The sequence below is a fragment of the Cebus imitator genome, unplaced genomic scaffold (assembly GCF_001604975.1).
Source record: "Cebus imitator isolate Cc_AM_T3 unplaced genomic scaffold, Cebus_imitator-1.0 Scaffold33, whole genome shotgun sequence".
Taxonomy (NCBI): Eukaryota; Metazoa; Chordata; class Mammalia; order Primates; family Cebidae; genus Cebus; species Cebus imitator.
Window position 1 is genome coordinate 1,830,076 of NW_016107348.1, and position 19,602 is coordinate 1,849,677.

General features: G+C 36.3%; 1 protein-coding gene across 1 annotated transcript in view; it reads left to right on the forward strand.

Annotated features, from left to right (window-relative positions):
• The window catches only part of XPR1 (xenotropic and polytropic retrovirus receptor 1), a 239,828-nt gene that overhangs the window by 209,561 nt on the left and 10,665 nt on the right, over positions 1-19,602 (forward strand). The window contains exons 12-13 of the mRNA XM_017524449.1: positions 12,486-12,652; positions 15,621-15,760. Coding sequence (XP_017379938.1) covers positions 12,486-12,652; positions 15,621-15,760 — 307 coding nt within the window. The remainder of the gene's footprint in view (positions 1-12,485; positions 12,653-15,620; positions 15,761-19,602) is intronic.

Genomic DNA, 19,602 nt, shown 5'->3' on the forward strand with positions numbered 1-19,602 from the left:
TTTTGTGAGACAGAGTCTTGCTTTGTCACCTAGACTGGAGTGCAGTGGTATGATCTTGGCTTACTGCAACCTCTGCCTCCCAGGTTCAAGCAACTCTCCTGCCTCAACCTCCCAAGTAGCTGGGATTATAGGTACGTGCCACCATGCCCAGCTAATTTTTGTATTTTTAGTAGAGATAGGGTTTCACCATGTTTTCCAGCTGGTCTTGAACTCCTGACCTCAGGTGATTCTCCTGCCTCAGCCTTTTAAGTGGTTGCCCTAAGTATTATATATACATAACTATTATTCTTAGTGTCATCTTTTTACCAGTTTGCAGAAACCTTACCTCCCTTTATGCTTTCTTTTTTTATTTTATCTTTTTTGAGACAGGGTCTTGCTCTGTTGCCCAGACTGGAGTGCAGTAGCACAATCTGGGCTCCCTGCATCTACCACCTCCCAGTCTCAAGCAGTTCTCATGATTTAGCCTCCCGAGTAGCTAGGACTACAGGTTTGTGCCACCACTCTCAAACTAATTTTGTATTTTTAGTAGAGTTGGGGTTTCGCCATGTTGGCCAGGGTGGTCTGGAACTCCTGTCCTCAGGTGATCTTCCCGCCTCAGCCTCCCAAAGTACTGGGATTATAGACATGAGCCACTGTACCCTGGGATTATAGGTATGAGCCACCATGCCTGGCCCTTCACGCTTTCTTATTTATGATATAGTGGTCTTAAGTGTTTCCTCTACATAGAGTAGAACCCTATTAGACAGTATCATAATTTTTGCTTCAACCCTTAAGCATAATTTAGAATTTAGAAGAAAAGCCTGTCGTATTATATTTACTCACATTATTGCTTACTATGTTCTTTCTTCCTTCTTGATTTCCTGAGGTTCCTTCTTTAATCATTTTCTTTTTGTTTAAAGAATGTTGATGATTATTTTAAGGTAGATCTGCTGAGACATTCTCTTAGTTTTCCATTACCTTAGAATATCTTGAATTCTCCTTCATTCCTGAAGGATATTTTCATTGGGTATAAGATTCTGGGTTTATAATTTTTTGGGGGGATAGATGCCACTTGATAAATATTGTCTTACTTCATTGTGTTCTTCAAAAGATTTCTGATGAGAAATATGTTGTCATTCAAATTGTTTTTTCTTAATAGGCAAACTATTAAGGTAACACTTAAGGTACCTGTTAAGGTGACAGATAAAGTGTAAAAGTGTTGTTTGTTTTTCAGCTGCTTTTGTAATTTTTTCTTTGCCTTTACTTTTCAGTAGTTTAATTATAATTGGTTTTGACAGGATTTCTTTGGGTTAATTCTTTTTGGGGTTTGGTCCACTTCTTGAATCTGTAGATTATGTCTCTTGCCAGATTGGGAGTTTTCAGCCATTATTTCTCAAGTGCTTTTTCAAGTCCTCCCTTCCTCTCCTTGGACTTCCATAACACAGATGTTAAATCAGTTTTTATGGTCTCACAGGTCTCTGCTCTTTATTTTTTTCTTCTTTTTCTGAGACATAATCTCACTTTATCAAGCCGGAGTGCAGTGGCACAATCTCAGCTCACTGCAACCTCCACCTGCTGGGTTCAAATAATTCTCATGCCTTGGCTTCCCAAGTAGCTGGAATTACAGGTGCACACCAAGCCCAGGTAATTTTTGTATTTTTAGTAGAGACCGGGTTTCACCATGTCAGCCAAGCTGGTCTTGAACACCTGACCCCAAGTGATCCACCTGCCTCAGACTCCCAAAGTGCTGGGATTATAGGCATGAGCCATCACACCTGGCCTCTTTTCATTTTTTAAATTCAACCTATTTTCTTTCTTGTTCAGATTGGTAAATTTGTATTCTTTCAGTTGCTGGTTCTTTCCTCTGTCCCTTCTGTTCTTCTCTTAACAGTGAGCTTTATTTCATTTATTGTTTTTTTGGCTTCTAATACTTCTATTTGGTTCTTTTGTGTGTTTCCTGTGATTTTGGTGAGACTCTGTTTCTTTGCTGAGGCATTTTTATCATAGCTGCTTGCTGTACGATCTTTGTTCAGTAATTCCAGCATCTCGTCATCTCAGTTTTGACATCTTTGATTGTCTTTTCATTCAGTTTGAGATCTTCCCTGTTCTTCGTATGACTAGTGATTATTTTTATTGAAGACTGGACATTTTGGGTATTTTGTTATTAGACTGTAGAAACACACACACACACACACACACTCCTACATCTTAATTATCCTTTGGATTGAGAACATTTCCTACTTTTGCATGGTATTGCTAGCTGCTGAGAGCTTTGGCAGCCTTAACCTCTGTGGCACAAATAATAGTGCATTCATACAGGGATTTTTTTTTTTTTTGTATTTTGTTCATTTTTCTTGAAATGAGTGGGAATTATCGTATACACAATTTTTTTAATGTCTTGTAAGTTTCATACAGTTAAAACAGTCATGGGAATTATTAGGCATGCAGAAAGCTGCAACTCTTAAACATCATTGTGACATTCATTGAATTAAAATCAGCTAAAAGCAATGTCTATAAAATGTTAGAACATTGTCATTAAAGGTTGTACCTAAAATACAAGGAAAGTTTAATAGGGGGTTTTGCTTTATCTGTTTCTAGCTCTCAGGAAATAATCATTATATAACATATAAGTATGTTGCTCAACTTTTTCACATTCAACTTTTTAACAAAAGACCATGAGATTGGCAGAGGAAGCAAAAGGAGAACTTTATTTCCTGTAAAGGATTACAACCCACAGGTCAGGAAACGAAGCCTCCAGCCAAAACCAAATGCATCGGCTTCGGTTGCGAAGGGGAGAGGTTGGGATTTATGCCCAATGGGGTTAGCTACACCTACGTATTTAGCAGGTTATTGGAGAATGTATGAATATTTATGAGGGAAACCAAATCACAAGGTGATTAAACTTGTATCTTACATATATCCCATGTTCACTTTGGAGTAGATATTTAACGTTAAAGTAAAGTGAAATTTGGCTGTTTGTCAAAAGGTGAAACACAGAGCACAGAGGCATCTTGTGCTCAGTCTCTGTGGACCTGCCAGAACAAGTTAGTGATCAGCGGTCATTTATTAAAAAGGAATGCTTTGTAAGGCTAGTCACCTATCGGCAAAAGCACGATAAGGGAGGGGAGTTTGGCCACAACGTCAGGTGGTCTGTTGAGGTGGGGGAAGAAATCTTCCAGACATTGTTTTCAGGGACTGGCTTCTGTTTAATCATAGGAAAGAAAGTTTTGCAGCTGTTAATGAGATAAGGGAGTGTTGAGGTGTGACTGACTTCCTGCCTTGTCAAAGCCATAGAATCTGGTTTTAAAGTTTTCTGGGGTCTCTCTTTGACACAAAGAGTCCATTTCATTTTGCCTGGGTGACCTAGGAGCTTTTTTAAATTTCACAAACTTAATAGGTATTTTCAGGGACACATTATATGTGTAGGCTGCCCAGAGACTATGTTGTCTTTCCGAAGTATTTGTTGGAAGGAAAAGCATTGTGCAGAAAATACAAATATGAGCGAAACACAGACCTTGCCCCCAATTCAGTTTGGCAAATATTAAGCCCCTACTATGTGCAGCATGGTATATAGGCCCTAGAAAAATGCTCATGTGAGATCTTTCTGTGAAAGACATTACAATTTAATGGAAAAGACAAATATATATTCAATTTGCTCTACTGTAAAGTTAAATTCTTTTCAGAATGCTAGAGTACAGTAATACAGAAAAGAAAAAAATGTGTATGTACAGAATGAAAGACAGTATAAACACAAACAAAATGTTTTATGAAAAGAAGGTCTTAGGAAGGAGAGATTAACTTTTTTCTAAACTTTGATGTATTTTTCCCTTTGTTAACTTACATTTTAAATTTTTTATCTCAAAAATGTTAACTTGAAACGGGGTTTTTACCATAACTTTCATTGCTTTTTTCAAACTCCTAACTCAGCCTTTTCCTCTTTATTCTTACATACCACCTTGTTTCCTATTAGCTTGAGAAAACTGAGCCTATTGGGAATCATTTTCCTACAGCTACCTTCTCCCTACATACTTCATCTAAACCCCTTCTCACTGTATTTTCCCCAGTCTAAAGTAAGAAGGTGTCCTTCCTCCTGTGTGCTGATGTTATTTCCTCTTGTTCCTGGATCTAGCTCTGGCAGTCATCCCTTGTTTTTCCCAAATCTTTAAACTCTTTGTCATTCCTAGCTCCGTCCTTCTAGCCTGTGTACCTGCTCAAGAGTCCCCCACTCTGAAAAGATTTCCCTTACCTCATTAAGCCATCTGGTCTAGTCTTCTCCTTTTCTCTATCCTACATCTCAAAACAGTAGTCTATTCTTATTCTTACTGTCTCCATTCCTATAGCCATAATAACTCTATAGTAATTAAAACATATTTAGAAACCTTGAAATGTAAACAAACATAGAATTAGAATTTAAATTGTTTTAAGAGATTAAAGAGAAGCTCTGTAACGTTTGAGAGAGTTGTTACTGTTTTGAGTCTTTGGTATTAAAAAAACATGGGAAAGATAAACTCAACCAAGTGTAGTCAAATGCAATGTGATTTCTTTTATAGATGGAAGAATTATTTCTCACTGTATTCTGTCCTTTTCATAAAAGGAGCTTCTAATTATTTTGATGGTTCCAACCACTGTCTCTGTGACTCGCCAGCCTGTGTCTGAAGCTTTTTAGTTTTATTTCCAGTTGTTTCCTGGGCATCCTCCACCTCGATATTTCATTGTATCTTAAAGTCAAGACGTCAAAAACTAAACTCATTTTTTTCCTAAGCTTGCTTCAGGCTCCATGTTCTCTAACCCAGTTTATGGTCCCATCTCACTCACCCAGGTTAAAGACTAGGAGTTATCCTTGACTGCATCCTTTAACTCACCTTCAAAATTTACCAAATCCTGCCAATTTTATTTCCTAAATATTTCTTAATTTTTGTCTTACCTCTCTGTCCATTAAACTTATAGTTAATTCTAGCCCTCATTGCATCTGACTGGGCTATTGCCTCAGCCTTATTAATAAACTACTTTCAGTATTTACACCTCACGACTCATCTTCCTTAAGATACCTAGAACTGCACTGCTGCATAATATAACCACCAGCTACATCTATCTGTTGAGCATTTGAAATATGCCTAATCTAAATCAAAATGTTCTGTAAGTGTAACATACAAATTGGATCTTGAAGACTTAGTTTGAAAAAAAAAACTATGAGAGACCATTTTATTTTGACTCTATATTAAATGTAAAAATGATAACATTTTAGATATAGATTACATAAAATATATTATTAATTTTACTTTTTTCCATCTTTTAAAATATGGTTACTAGAAATTTTAATATTATATATATACTCTTTCTCCAGCTTTTCTTTTTTATTTTGTAGATGGAGTCTCACACTGTCACCTAGGCTGTAGTGCAGTGGCATGATCTTGGCTCACTGCAACCTCTGCCTCCTGGGTTCAAGCAATTCTCCTGCCTCAGCTTCCAGAGTAGCTGGGACCACAGGTGTCCGCCACCACACCCAGCCAATTTTTTTGTATTTTTAGTAGAGACAGGGTTTCACCATGTTGGCCAGGATGGTCTCGATCTCCTGACCTTATGATCTGCCCACCTCGGCCTCCCAAAGTGCTGGGATTACAGGCCTGAGCCACCGCACCCAGACTTTTCTCCAGCTTTTCATGGGGCTGGTTCCTTCTCATTACCCAAGTCCCAGCTTAAGAAACCTTCTCTGCCTAAATGCTGCTTCTGCCTGAATACTGTCTAAAGGAGTTTTGTCATATCATCCTGTTCTGTTTTCTTCATGGTATTTTTTACTGTGTAAAAATCACGTTGTTTACTTATATATCTGATCATGGTCTACTCCCTGTGAGACAGGAAATTTGTCTGACCATTAGTAAATATGATTCACTGTTGTGTGCCTGGTACCTAGAATAATATCTGGCATATACAGGTGCTCATTTATTGAATGAATGAATGAATGGTTTCTAGTCTGCTTGATATGCTTCTCTCTGCCCCATAAATCTGTTCAACTCAAGTCCTTTCAAGATTTAGCTCAAGTAGTACTTCCTTTAGGAAGCCTTTCCTAGCTATTTCCCCCCCGGCTTATTGATTCCTTTTCTATGCACAGTTCCACAATTGTACCTACACATTGTGTTTTTGACTTTGTTCTCTCTCCTTTTTTAGATGTAGCCCTTAGGAGTTCTTCAGTACATTTCCATTCCCTAGAATATACCTAGTGAGGTTACCCAATAGACATTCACTATTTGTTTGTTGAGAATACAAGTGAGCAGATTATTTTTGGAGTTAATCTTTAGTATTCTAGTTACACAGTAAATAATGCAGGTTATAGTATATACTCAGTAAACATTTCTTGAATGAGTAAAGGAATTCCTGTGTACTGTTTTTATCATAAAAACAATATAGCAAAATTAAAGTCTTATTTAAATCATTTGTGTCACCACCCTAATAACATTTTCCTTAGCCCACTTTCTTCCTTAATCTTACTTCCTTCATCTGAAATAACCACTTCTGGTTTTTTCATAAACATAATTTTATATACAGTATGAAATAAGCAATAATTTGTGTAATAACTTTTAAATTCTATTTTTCCACACTATGTTGGAAATTTTTTAATGCTATTTCATGGTTTTATGAAACTGCTTTTTTCATTTTGAAGTTGAGATGGACTTAGAGAAGCAGTGCTGTCTAGTGCAAAATGATTCCTCTTTCTGGTTCCCTCATTTAGCCTTAGGCCTTATGAGTTCCTTTTTTGTCTATTAAGAGTGTGAATTTTCTATAACTATAAAGCTTGGGAGAGGCGGTCTAAATTCAAACCCAAATTCTAACTTCAAATCTAGTTATCTATTTATTAACTATCTCCTTCAACTTCAGCTTCCTTAACTGTAAAATGGGAATAATAATGTCTGTCATATCTGCCCTGAGGGTAAAGATGGTAATCACCTGAGGGATTAATCTGTGTGATCTCACATGTAACTAAAACACACTAAAGATCAGGGGAATATCTGTATTTGTTCATTTTTGGAGGACAATATTAATCTCACAATTCTAAGGTTTTATTTTTCTTTTTTTAGGTAATAGGAATAGACCCAGGATTTGCAAGATCCTAAACTCAGTCATAATTCAGTTTACCTTTATAGGTTTGGGCTTTGAAAACTATATCTAGTCTATTTTGTTTTCTTATTTCAAACTAGTAAATTATTGCCAGAATAGAAAAGGTTTAGGTGCAAAGAAAACCATTGTTTCTCTCTTCATGTGGTGCCACATTTTTTATTTTTAATATATTCACCCTGAAACATGATTCAAGTTGATTTACTTATTTAATTTTTCTAATTTCCGTCTCTAGTACTTTTCCTTCTCTCTTTTAAAAAAAATAATTCCCACATTGTCTCTTTAGTATCTGTAGTACTTTCGTCCTTTTCCTTTTCTTTTAGGCATTTGCACAATGACTATGGGTACAAAACCATAAGAAATTTTTTATTTGTTTTAAATTCAGTGGATACCATTACCATAAATATGTTCAATATGAATTATGCTTAGAATGTGGCAGGTGTATAATAGATAGAAGCTTAGAGTAGAATAGCAATGACTTGATTTTCTGTGATTCTGAACATCACTAAAGTGTGCTACCAGGGTTAGCCAAGAGAGAATAAGATGTAATTGCTTGCATAAAGTGATAATATCTTTCCAGGATATCTCCTGAATACCAATGAAGGCAGATGATTTCAGGGAGAGAGGCCTTCTTCACGTGAGAGATGGGAAAAATCAAATAATGGTAGTAGTTAAAATGAGACTAAAATGTAGCATTTGTAGATTCAAGTGTATGCTGACCATTGTTTGAAGAAGTTCTTCAGATAAAACATTACTTACTCTGAAATATTCTGTAAGAATATTTATTTATTTAAAACTCAGCAAGTCCTCATGTATGTGTCATAGAAATTGCATAGAAATGATACGGACTTCTTATGTAGAAAATCAAAGCATGATTTTAAAAAGATACTTTTAAATCATTTTTAATCAAAATTATCTTAATCAAAATTTTAAACCTTTGAATGAACACATTCAAAAATGTTGTTTGGAAAATGAAAAGACAAGCCACACATTAACAGAAAATTTTTACAGAAAACCTATCAGAAAGAAAAGTGGAATACAGAATAAATTTTTAAATTTCAGGGAATGCAATAATAGTAAGACAAGAAATTCCCCCTCAAAATTTTTAGCCAAATATTTGACCAAATCCATCACCAAAAAAGATACACAGGTGACAGTTAAACACATAAGGACATTCCCGACATCACTAGTCATCAGACAAGTAAAGATTGATGTCACAACTAGATACTGCAACGTTCCTATTAGAACGGCTAAATTTTGGCTGTGCTCGGTGGCTCACGCTTGTAATCCCAGCACTGTGGGAGGCTGAGGTGGGTGGATCACCTGAGGTCGGGAGTTTGAGACCAGCCTGACCAACATGGAGAAGCCCCATCTCTACTAAAATTACAAAATTAGCCGGGCATGGTGGCACATGCCTGTAATTCCAGCTACTCAGGAGGCTGAGGTGGGAGAATCGCTTCAACCTGGGAGGTAGAGGTTGCGGTGAGCCGAGATCACGCCATTTCACTCCAGCCTGGGCAACAAGAGCAAAACTCCATCTCAAAAAAAAAAAAAAAAGGCTAAGTTTTTTTAAATGACAATATCGAATACTGTTGAAGAAGGAGAAGAACTAAATTTATCTTATATTGCTAGTGAAAATGCAAAATGGTACAATGACCCTTTAAAACAGTTTGAAAGATTTTTATAAAGTTAAGCATCCACTTACCATACAACCCAGCAATCTCACTCTACCCAAGAGAAATGAAAACATATCACATAAAATCTTGTGTGTGAATATTTATAAAATGATTTTTTTTGGAATTGTCAAAAACTGAAAACATTCTGTATGTTCATCAACAAGTAAGTGGATAAACAATTTGTGTACATCCTTACAAAGTAATACTGGTTAGCAAAAAAAAGAAATAAGCCACTGATACATGTAACAACATGGATGAATCTTTAATATATTATGCTAAGTGAAAACAACCAGACTCAAAATGCTGTATACTAAATGGTTCCATTTTATGTGACCGTCTCAAAAAGGCAAAACTACCAGAAGAGAACACAGACTGGTAGTTGTCAGTGGGGCTACAGTGAGATGTGCAGGAATTCTTTGGAGTTATGGAGATGGTTTATATCTTGATTGTGGTGATGGGTACATGACTCTGCATTTGTCAAAATGAGCAGGATGTGACTAAAAAAGAAAAGAAAAGAAATAATATGGGCATACAAAAGAGAAACACCAGATCGATCTCATTGTACCATTGTAAAAATTACATTCTAAGGATAAGACTTACACTCAAAATGTAGGAGAAATACCAGAAAATTAGCACATTGATTTTAGTTTCATTATTAATTCCTTTTTCATGTAACATTTTCACTCCTCTCCACAATCTCCTTTTATGTAATAATTTACACTTGATAATTACACTTCAATAATTAGTAAAGAAGAAAAGAAAATCAGCTTTCTGTAATAAGACTCAAAATTACCTATACTCACTTGAGAAATACTCACTTGGTTATCTCCTACTGAATGTATCCATTACTCTATTTTCACGTCCTTTTACTAGCAGACAAAATAATAATTTATTATTGGGAAAATTAAATGAGACAATGTTTGTAAAATACCTGGCACATACCTCATATTTGGTTTTTTTAAGTGTTTTAAATATAAATAACAGTTAAGTTGCTTGTCTTTATCTCTCAGTGTTAATCTTGTTTTGAAAATATAAGAAGAGTGAATTTTACTAAGTTGCCGAATTCGCTTTATTCTTTGTGAATCTTAGTAGATGAATTTTAGTTATCTTTTTTAATGCACCCATGATGTGAATTATTGAATGATACTTCTCAGCTAGTCCCTGTATCTGTACATAGAATGAAATAAATGCATGTCAGAAGACATGAACTATACCTAGATGATAGGTTAATAATTTTTTAGGCATTTTAGGTTGATAAATATTCAGTTCAAGTTGCTTTTGATGAAGAAAAATTTTTGTGGAAATAGTTTAAATGTGAAAATGTGATTATATCAAAGCCTGGCTATTCAGCAGAATCACATGTGGACCATTTTAAAAAAAATACCAGTTTTGGCCGGGTGCAGTGGCTCACACCTGTAATTCCAACATTTTGGAAAGCCAAGGTGGGTGGATCACCTGAGGTAAGGAGTGTGAGACCCGCCTGGCCAATGTGGTGAAACCCCCGTCTCCACTAAAAATACAAAAGTCAGCCGGGCATGGTGGCAGGCGCCTGTAATGCCAGCTACTCAGGAGGCTGAGGCAGAATTGCTTAAACCTGAGAGGCAGAGGTTGCAGTGAGCCAAGATTGCACCCTGCATTGCAGCCTGAGCAACAGAGCGAGACTCCATCTCAAAAAAATAAATAAAATTAAAAAACATAATAACCTAAAAAATACCAATTTTTTCTCCTACCACTACCTTTCTAAGAGAAGCAGCTAAACAGTGATGTCCTGGTATATGTTCAACAAACCAGCTCTTGGGTGGGAGTGGGGATGGGGCATGGATTCTTAGTGTTTGCTGATTTCCATGGTGTAAATATTTCCACCGTAGCCAATTTCAAACTGATAAGATGATAACACTAAATGTGGAGTTAGGAAAAGATGTACAGTGGCACAGCATTATACAGTATTTCCATCATACAGGTACAGTAAATATATATAACCTTGAGAGAGTAAATAATGGCAAAAATTAATAAAATAATTAAAAAGTAATGATTTTTGAGGATGGGTTACCTTTATTTTAATGTAACTGTTTATAAAGTTATGTAAGTTAATTTTTAATAAAGACTACATTTGATAACCAGCTTCCAGAGTTTCTGAAAATTTAGCAATTGGCCCTCATGAGCTGATGAGAACTGATGTTCACACAGCCTGAAGCTCCGAGGTATCTATTTCCTTTAACCAATTGGTTGCAAGTAATTTGCCAACCAGTTGTTTTTCTAAAATACAGATCTGATCCTAAAGCCCGTGGAGGCATTCCGCAGTCAGACCCAGATGAGTCTTTTTCACCCTTGTTTTAAATCATACCTTTCTCTCACATCCTCTGTATGTCATCTACATTCAGTGTAGATTACTTGTAACTTCTCAAACACACCTCGTACTTTCCCCTGCCTCCTTTTTATCTGCCTTCTCAATACCTTCCTTCAGCCTTGAATGGCCTTACCTCATTTGCCTGACTTTTGCAATACTATTTATCCTTCTAGAAATAACTCAAATGCTGCCTCCTTTTACTTCCTACTATTGGAAACATTCACATTTGCCTTGGTGCTCTCATAGCCCATTGTTTATACTTCATTTTGAGTTCAAATTTATCAATAACGAACGTCTGTTTCACGCTCTAGATTATAAATTTATAAAGGGTGCCTTTGAATCATACTGTACTTAACATATTAATATAATCTAAAAGTGGTTAATAAACACTTGCTTATTTTAACAGAAAAAAAAATATGAACAATGCATGATATATCCTTTTCTTTCTATTCCTTTAAGAAACGGACCAAAATTTAAACTTTTTTGAATTAGATGTTGTACGCCTTTTTTTCCTGGTGATGCAGAACCATATTAGTAGTTATATACCTATATCACACCTAGAGATGTTCCACGGTGACTCTGGAGCTTACCAAAGAAGAATTTCATTAGATAGTGTATGAAGCAAAAATGATCAAATTGTATAACTATATTTGCAAATCATTATTCTCATTTAGTGTGCCTTATAGTATTTTCAGCATAAAGCCAAAAGTTATAGTATTCTCCGCAAACTAAGCCTTTGTATCAATAAATACCCTCTAAGAAAAGCTAAGATATCTTACTTTGCTTTGTGACTTGAGAGAAATTTGCTTTCATACATATCCTTAAGGGTAAAATCCTTATCTATTGTTTTCGGGCATTTTATCTAGACTTAGAATTATCTTGTTGCCATCACAGTAAGTATTGACAGGATCTAAGTGTATAAAGGGAAATGTTCTAAAGTAAAAACAATCCAAGAATTTCTTGAAGCAAATGCAGCACATTCCTTGTTAGTGGTGTTTCAGGAATTTTTTTCATATTTTACCCTAGGCTGCCACCTGATGGCAAAAGTTAAAATTACATATTTTGTAACATTCAACGCCTTCATTGCAATTATATGGATTTTTTTTTAAATGTATTCAGCATAGAGCCTCCAAAACTTATATACATTTGTGCAAGTGTTATGTATTCAATAAATGTTTGATGATTGCTTTGGAACTCAGGGAAATCATTTATTATTTAACCTTTGTTAGACAGTGATCTTCCTACGATTTGTTTAAAGCTTTGCTTAGTTATGGAGCTGTTTTAAGAATCTGTGTTTTAATTAGTGTTATTTAATGAAGAATTTTACTTAAATGTAGTAATGTTTTCTTTTCCCTTTCCCTTTCTTTCTTCAGAACGAGGTCACTCGGACACCATGGTGTTCTTTTACCTGTGGATTATCTTTTATATCATTAGTTCCTGCTATACTCTCATCTGGGATCTCAAGATGGACTGGGGTCTCTTTGATAAGAATGCTGGAGAAAACACTTTCCTTCGGGAAGAGATTGTATACCCCCAAAAAGTATGTATAAAGAGTGTCTGTGTTTGTTTAAAAAAACAAACGGCCAGGCGCAGTGGCTCACACCTGTAATCCCAGCACTTTGAGAGACTGAGATGGGCAGATCACCTGAGGTCGGGAGTTCAAGACCAGCCTGAACAACATGGAGAAACCCCATCTCTACTAAAAATACAAAATTAACCAGGTGTGGTGGTGTGCATGCCTGTAATCCCAGCTACTCGGGAGGCTGAGGCAGGACAATCGCTTGAACCCAGAAGGTGGAGCTTGCGATGAGCCGAGATCATGCCGTTGCACTCCAGCCTGAGCAACAAGAGCAAAACTCCATCTCAAAAAATAAGCAAACAAACTTAGGTATACCACTAGCTAACCCTGTTGCAGTACACACCCAAGCTGTTTACTACATGCTAGGTACTATAGGAAATAAAAACAAAGTAAATTTCTCATTCTCAAGGAAAGCCATAAACTACGTTCAGATAAGTAAACAAATTGCAATACCATGTGATAAAGACTAGAATAGAAGAATAAATAACTTACTATAGTTTATGATGTTTTTGAACATGGAATGCCCTCAGTCTGAAACACTATCCCTTTTGTCTGCTTTGTAAACACCTGTTCTTCCTTCTTAAAAGTCAGTTTGAGTGTTACTTTCCTCCAAGAAGCCTTTCTTTATTTTTCCTAGCGTAGTCAGCTATTCATCTAAATCTTTTTTTACCCTATATAAACTACCCTTATACCAGTTATCACATTGTGTTATAATAATGTGTTTAGGTGTCTGTATTCTTCACTGCCCAGCATAGTTCGTGATATATAGTAGACTTAGTGTTTCTGAAATGAATGAATAAATACTTGACTAAATGAAAAGTGTCATGAAAACACAATGGAAAGGGAGTGCCTGACTCTGCTTGATTGCATCAAGAAGACTTCTCCTTTCATTTATTTCATCTAATATTTGTTAAAATCAAGTGTCATTTCAATCAGAAAATATAGACTATTTTTTAGGAATAATTCTTTAGGAATTATCTTGGAATTTTATCTATGTATCACTAAAAAGATAAGAGGGGCTGAATTAAAAAGTCAAAAAATCAAAAAATATATTTACTCAGATATTTTAGTAAAGGATAAATACCGTGATTAGACCTTGAAAGAAATTAAGCAATGAACTGGTAATCCTGAATGTGAATTATAACCCAAGCTCTTTCACTAACTAGCTATGTAATTTTCTGCAACCAGGCGTGGTGGCTTACATCTGTAGTCCCAGCACTTTGGGAAGCCAGGACAGGAGAACTGCTTGAGTTCCGGACCAGTCTAGACATCATAGTGTGAGACCCTGTCTCTACTAAAAATACAAAAAAAAAAAAAAAAAAATTAGCTGGGTGTGTTGGCACATGACTGTAGCCCCAGCTACTTGGGATGCTGAGGCAGGAGGATCTCTTGAGCCCAGAAGTTCAAGGCTGCAATGAGCTATATTCATGCCACTGTACTCCAGCCTGGGCAACGGAGCAAGACCATGTCTTTAAAAAAAAAAAAAAAAAAAAAAAGTCAAATATTTGGAATAAAGTTCATCCAGCTTTAAAAGTGTGGAATCCAGTGGAGCTTCATTAAAAATTTAGAATGCAGGTATATGAACCTTCAAATCAGTTCTTAGGGATTAGCAGTTCTTAAAATCAGTTCTTAGGAATGCATAGCATTAAGCGCCACATCCCAGGTCCAGAAACAATTTTTGTTCTTTATATTCAAACTTTTCTGTGTATGTTGATCTCAACATAAGTGTATTCCTCCCAAAGACTTCCCCTTTTTTGGTGACGTCAGCTTCCACTTTGGTCAATGGTGAATAGCTTAAGACTGACTCTGAAAGGCGCATGAAATTACAGTTCTTCAGTTAAGCCTAATAATAAATAAAGTGAATGTGGATTTACCCAAAAATTGTATTATCACTATATTGGGAGGATGGGAGAGGGAACAGTGAGCCATGTGAATGTGTTAAAATCCTCATAATAATCCCATTAAATTTATCATAATCAGCAATCAGTGAATAATGTCTAAAATTGAGTAATCAAGATATAACACTATACACATACTATTTTAATATATGGAGGATAAGTAGAAGAAATAGCTACAAATTTTGAAAATGTTTGGTCTCTAGAGATGGAAAGAAAAGGTGGCCAGGGGACTCTTATTTTTTTTAAATAATAGCATTTCACAATGACTGGTATTACTTTGTTTAAAAAAAATTTAAGTAAAATAAATATTATGGCTTAATACATAGTAATTCCCCCACCCAAAAGATTTCACATTCTTTAAATACATCTATTTAAAGAGCTAATTTCCTTGAGATTAATAATGAGCAAATCTATTATATAGTTCTGGTCTACTGGCAATTTGTGTACTTAAGACTTTTGTGTAGCAAAAACTGAACTGGCCTCCTAAATCCTGGGTGCTGGTACCTGCAAGTATAACCTGAGCACCACCTTCCCCATGTAAAAATAGAACATTTCTTAAATTCAACCATGCTTGTGAAATCCAAGCTTAATTTCATTTATATTAAAAAACAAGGCAAAGCTTTCTTCAAATACAGGATAAGGCAACTGGAAAATAAAATACAAATAACACAATGAGTAAATCTGCTAATCTTTTCTGATATTGGCTATTAAGTCTGCTGTACCTGTTAGAATGTAATCTCAATTGATCAAGAATCTTATCCAGCTTCTATTTCTGGGCCCTAGAGCGAAGCCTGGTATATAGTATGGCAGTGAAATATATTTGTTAATGATTACTGAAATTCAGTAATACTTCATTTTGGATACTATACTATTTAAGGAAAAACTAAATTGGTAGAAATAGTTCTAAAATATGACTTTCCTCTTGAACCTGTGCTGATTGGTAGGACATGTGCGAGTCTTGTTGCTCATTGGTATGCCTATTTATGAGAAATGTGATGGGAAACATACTCAATTTTTTCATTATTTCTCAGGCCTACTACTACTGTGCCATAATAGAGGATGTGATTCTGCGCTTTGCTTGGACTATCCAAATCTCGATTACCTCTACAACTTTGTTGCCTCATTCTGGGGACATCATTGCTACTGTTTTTGCCCCTCTTGAGGTTTTCCGGTAAGCAAACTACTGAAAAGTTTATTAAGGATTCTTTTTCACCTAAAAGACACCCAATACTTACAAATTAGAATTTATTATAACTTAATACTTGAAAACCTTAAATTTTCCAACTGTTCTCAAGTTTCTCATGAGCTTTAGAATTGGAAAATCCTACTTGAAGGACTTGGAGGTTAATTCTCACAGAGTTAAAATAACCATTGATGATGACTTAAAAGCTTTTTTAGAACTGGGTTCCATTGAAAGAATAAGTGGAAATTGGGAGGTAAATGGCTTCGAACAGAAATTGAAATCTTCAGAGAATCATTTTTTGCAATTTGGCAGTCCAAGTTATTCAGCCCAGCCTTCTCACTGAAAACAATAAAAATGCTAGATAAAATGTGTTTAGATCTGGCCAGGCGAGGTGGCGCATGCCTGAAATCCCAGCACTTTGGGAGGCTGAGGTGGGCGGATCACTTGAAGTCAGGAGTTCAAGACCAGCCTGGCCAACATAGTGAAACCCCATCTCTATGAAAAATACAAAATTAGCTCAGTGTGTTGGTGCATGCCTATAATCCCAGCTACTTGAGAGGCTGAGGTAGGAGAATTGCTTGAACTCAGGCAGTGGAGGTCGCAGTGAGCCGAGATCACGCCATTGCACTCCAGCCTGGGCAACAAGAGCAAAACTCTCCGTCTCAAAAAAAAAAAAAAAAAAATTAGCCAAGCATGGTGGCACGTGCCTGTAGTCCCAGCCTACTGAGGAGGCTGAGGTGGGAGAATCACTTGAACCCGGGAGGAAGAGGTTGCAGTGAGCCAAATTGAGACACTGCACTCCAACCTAAGCAACAGAGGGAGACCATATCTCAAAAACAAAAGCAAAAACAAAAATCTGTTTCACTTATAGTAACAGAATAAAGAGGAGAAAAAGAACAATATATGTAGAAAATGTCATTGACAAAAGTCAATCCTGTTGATGAAAAAAAAGTTTTCTGCAAAAACACAATCAAGATTATATTTAACAGTAAAACACTATAAACTTTCCCTTGAGTTCAGGAATGAGAGAAGTGTGTGTGCTGTTCCTTCTATTTAATATCATCAAAGTATAACTAGTGCAATGAGGAAAAAGAAATATCACAATTGAAAAGGGAAAAATAAAACTATAATTATTCACTGATGACAATTACATAAACAGAAAATTCTTAAGAATTTACAAATAAATTATTAAATCAACATCACAGTGTGACTATAAGGTCAACATAATATAAATCAATCATTTTAAAAAACAGTCATAGCTGGGCACAGTGGCTCATGCCTGTAATCCCAGGGAGGGGAGGCCTAGGCGGGCGGATCATGTGAGATTGGGAGTTCGAGACCAGCCTGACCAACATGGAGAAACCCTGTCTCTACTAAAAATACAAAAATTAGCCAGGTGTGGTGGCACATGCCTGCTGTAATCCCTCTACGCGGAGGCTGAGGCAGAATTGCTTGAACCCAGGAAGCAGAGGTTGCGGTGAGCTGAAATTGTGCCATTGCACTCCAGCCTGGGCAACAAGAGTGAAACTCCATCTCAAAAACAAAACAAAACGAAAAAAAAAACAGTCACAACAACTAGAAAAAGAACATTTAAAAAAACATATCATTTTGAATAGCATCTGAATATATCAGATACACACCTAGGAATAAGTCTAATTAAATTAAAGCTGTGTAGGTGTGGGAAAATCAACAAGTCAGTTCCGTAATTTATATGGAAATACAAAAGGTCAAGAATGGCCAAGACTATCCAGAAAAGAACAGTTAAAAGACTTAACACTCACAGATATCAAGACTGATGATATAGTTACAGTAAATAAGACAGTGTATGGTATTAGTGAAAGGATAGACAAATAGTTCACTGGAAAAGAATAGGGAGTACTGAAAAAAATAGGTACATACCTTGATACTTCCTGATTTATGACAAAGGGGGCTACATAACAGTGGAAAAAGAGGGCCTTTAATAAATGATACTGAGTCAACTGGATATCCATATGGAAAAAAATAGTTCCCAGCTCCTACTATATACTGTGTGCAAAATCAATTCCAGGTGGATTGTTGAACTAAGTATGAAAAGTAAATCAATGACTTCTCTGGAAGTAACATAGGAAAGAACCCTAAAGGTGGTTTTCAGTGTAGGGTAATGTATTTCATATTTCTGGGTGGTAATTACACAGTGGGCTCCTTTATGATAATTAAGCCATACACTTATGATTTGCATACTTTATATATGTGTGTTATACTTCTATTGAAATGCTTATCTTTTTTTTTTTTTTAAAAAAAAGGCAAATTAGTGAAAGAAAAAGAGGGACTAACTTCAGAAAAGTGGCAGACTGACAGCTGACTTCTCAGCAACAGTGAAAGAATCATTAAAATGAAATATTCAGTGTGCTGAAAGAAAATAACTGCTTACCTAGACTCTGCCTAGTGAAGATATCTTTCACAAATAAGATGATATAAAGATATTTTCAGATAGGTGTATAACATCCCTCTGAGTCAGGATGGGCAAACACTGCCTGGTAAAATAAGATAGAAGCTGGAAAAGGAAAGATAAACGTGAGAGAGAAAGAATGACTCTGGAATCCACGTGCTGTCAGAGCTCTCTCCAGACCAGTGTTCCTTCCCTTCTTCACCTTCCTGAATGCCTAGGCCTGGCACCTGAACTCTCCAACGCTGCCACCATCTTCCCCCACCCACTTCTTTCTCTTTCGTGTGTGCTGCTTCATCACATTTTTAAAAGAAATTCCAGTCCAGGTGCAGTGGCTCACACCTGTAATCCTAGCACCCTGGGAGGCCGAGGTGGGTGGATCACCTGAGGTTAGGAGTTCAAGACCAGCCTGGCCAACATGGCAAAACCCGATCTCTACTAAAAATACAAAAATTAGCTGGGCGTGGTGGCACACATCTGTAATCCCAGCCACTCGGGAGGCCGAGGCAGGAGAATTGCTCCAACCCAGGAAGCAGCAGGTGCAGTGAGCCAAGATTGCATCACTTCACTCCAGCCTGGGTGACAGAGTGAGACTCCATCTCAAAAAAAGAAAAAGAAATTCTAGTTTAAAAAAAAATACCTTGTGACTATTTCATGTCTTTTTAAAAAATCATTTGCTTACTAATTAAATCAAATGTTCTGTCCCCATTTAAAAAATAATCGTCTTTAGATCTGCTTTCTCCCTCCAACTATTGCCCATCTTTCTGCTGTCCTCTGTAGCAAAACTCTGCAAGAGATGTCTGCACTTGCTGTCTCTGCTCTCACTTCTCTACCGTTCTCTTTTTCATTCAAATCAAGGATGTATTCCTAATACTCAAACCACTTTTGTTAATAATCTATAATAATAATAATATTGTATGCGTACTATGTAGCTGATAGCATTCTAAGCCTTTTACCTTTATTAAATCCTCACAACAATCTTAGGAGGCAGGGACTGTTATCATGCCTTTTACTGATGACACTGAAGCATAGGTTAAGTAACTCATCCAAAGTCATTACAGTGAGTAAGTGGTACAGCCATGATTTGAATCTAGACAGTCTCCCAGCATCTATGCTTTTAGATCATACTGCCTATTTTGCTAAATCCCCTGGTCAGTTTTCTGTACTTATCTTACTTTACTTCCCAGCAAAGCACTTTCTTCACTTGACTTCTCAGAAACTACATTCTCCTGTCCCACTGCTATTCCTTATCCACTCCTTTACTGGTTCTTCCTTCTCCCCCCAGACTTTTAAGTGTTAGTGTTCCAGGATTTAATCTTCTGCCCTCTTCTCTCCTCTAGTTGTATTATTCCTAAATCTATTATTTGAAATGCTGTCTTTTTTTTTTTTTTTTTTTTTTTTTTTT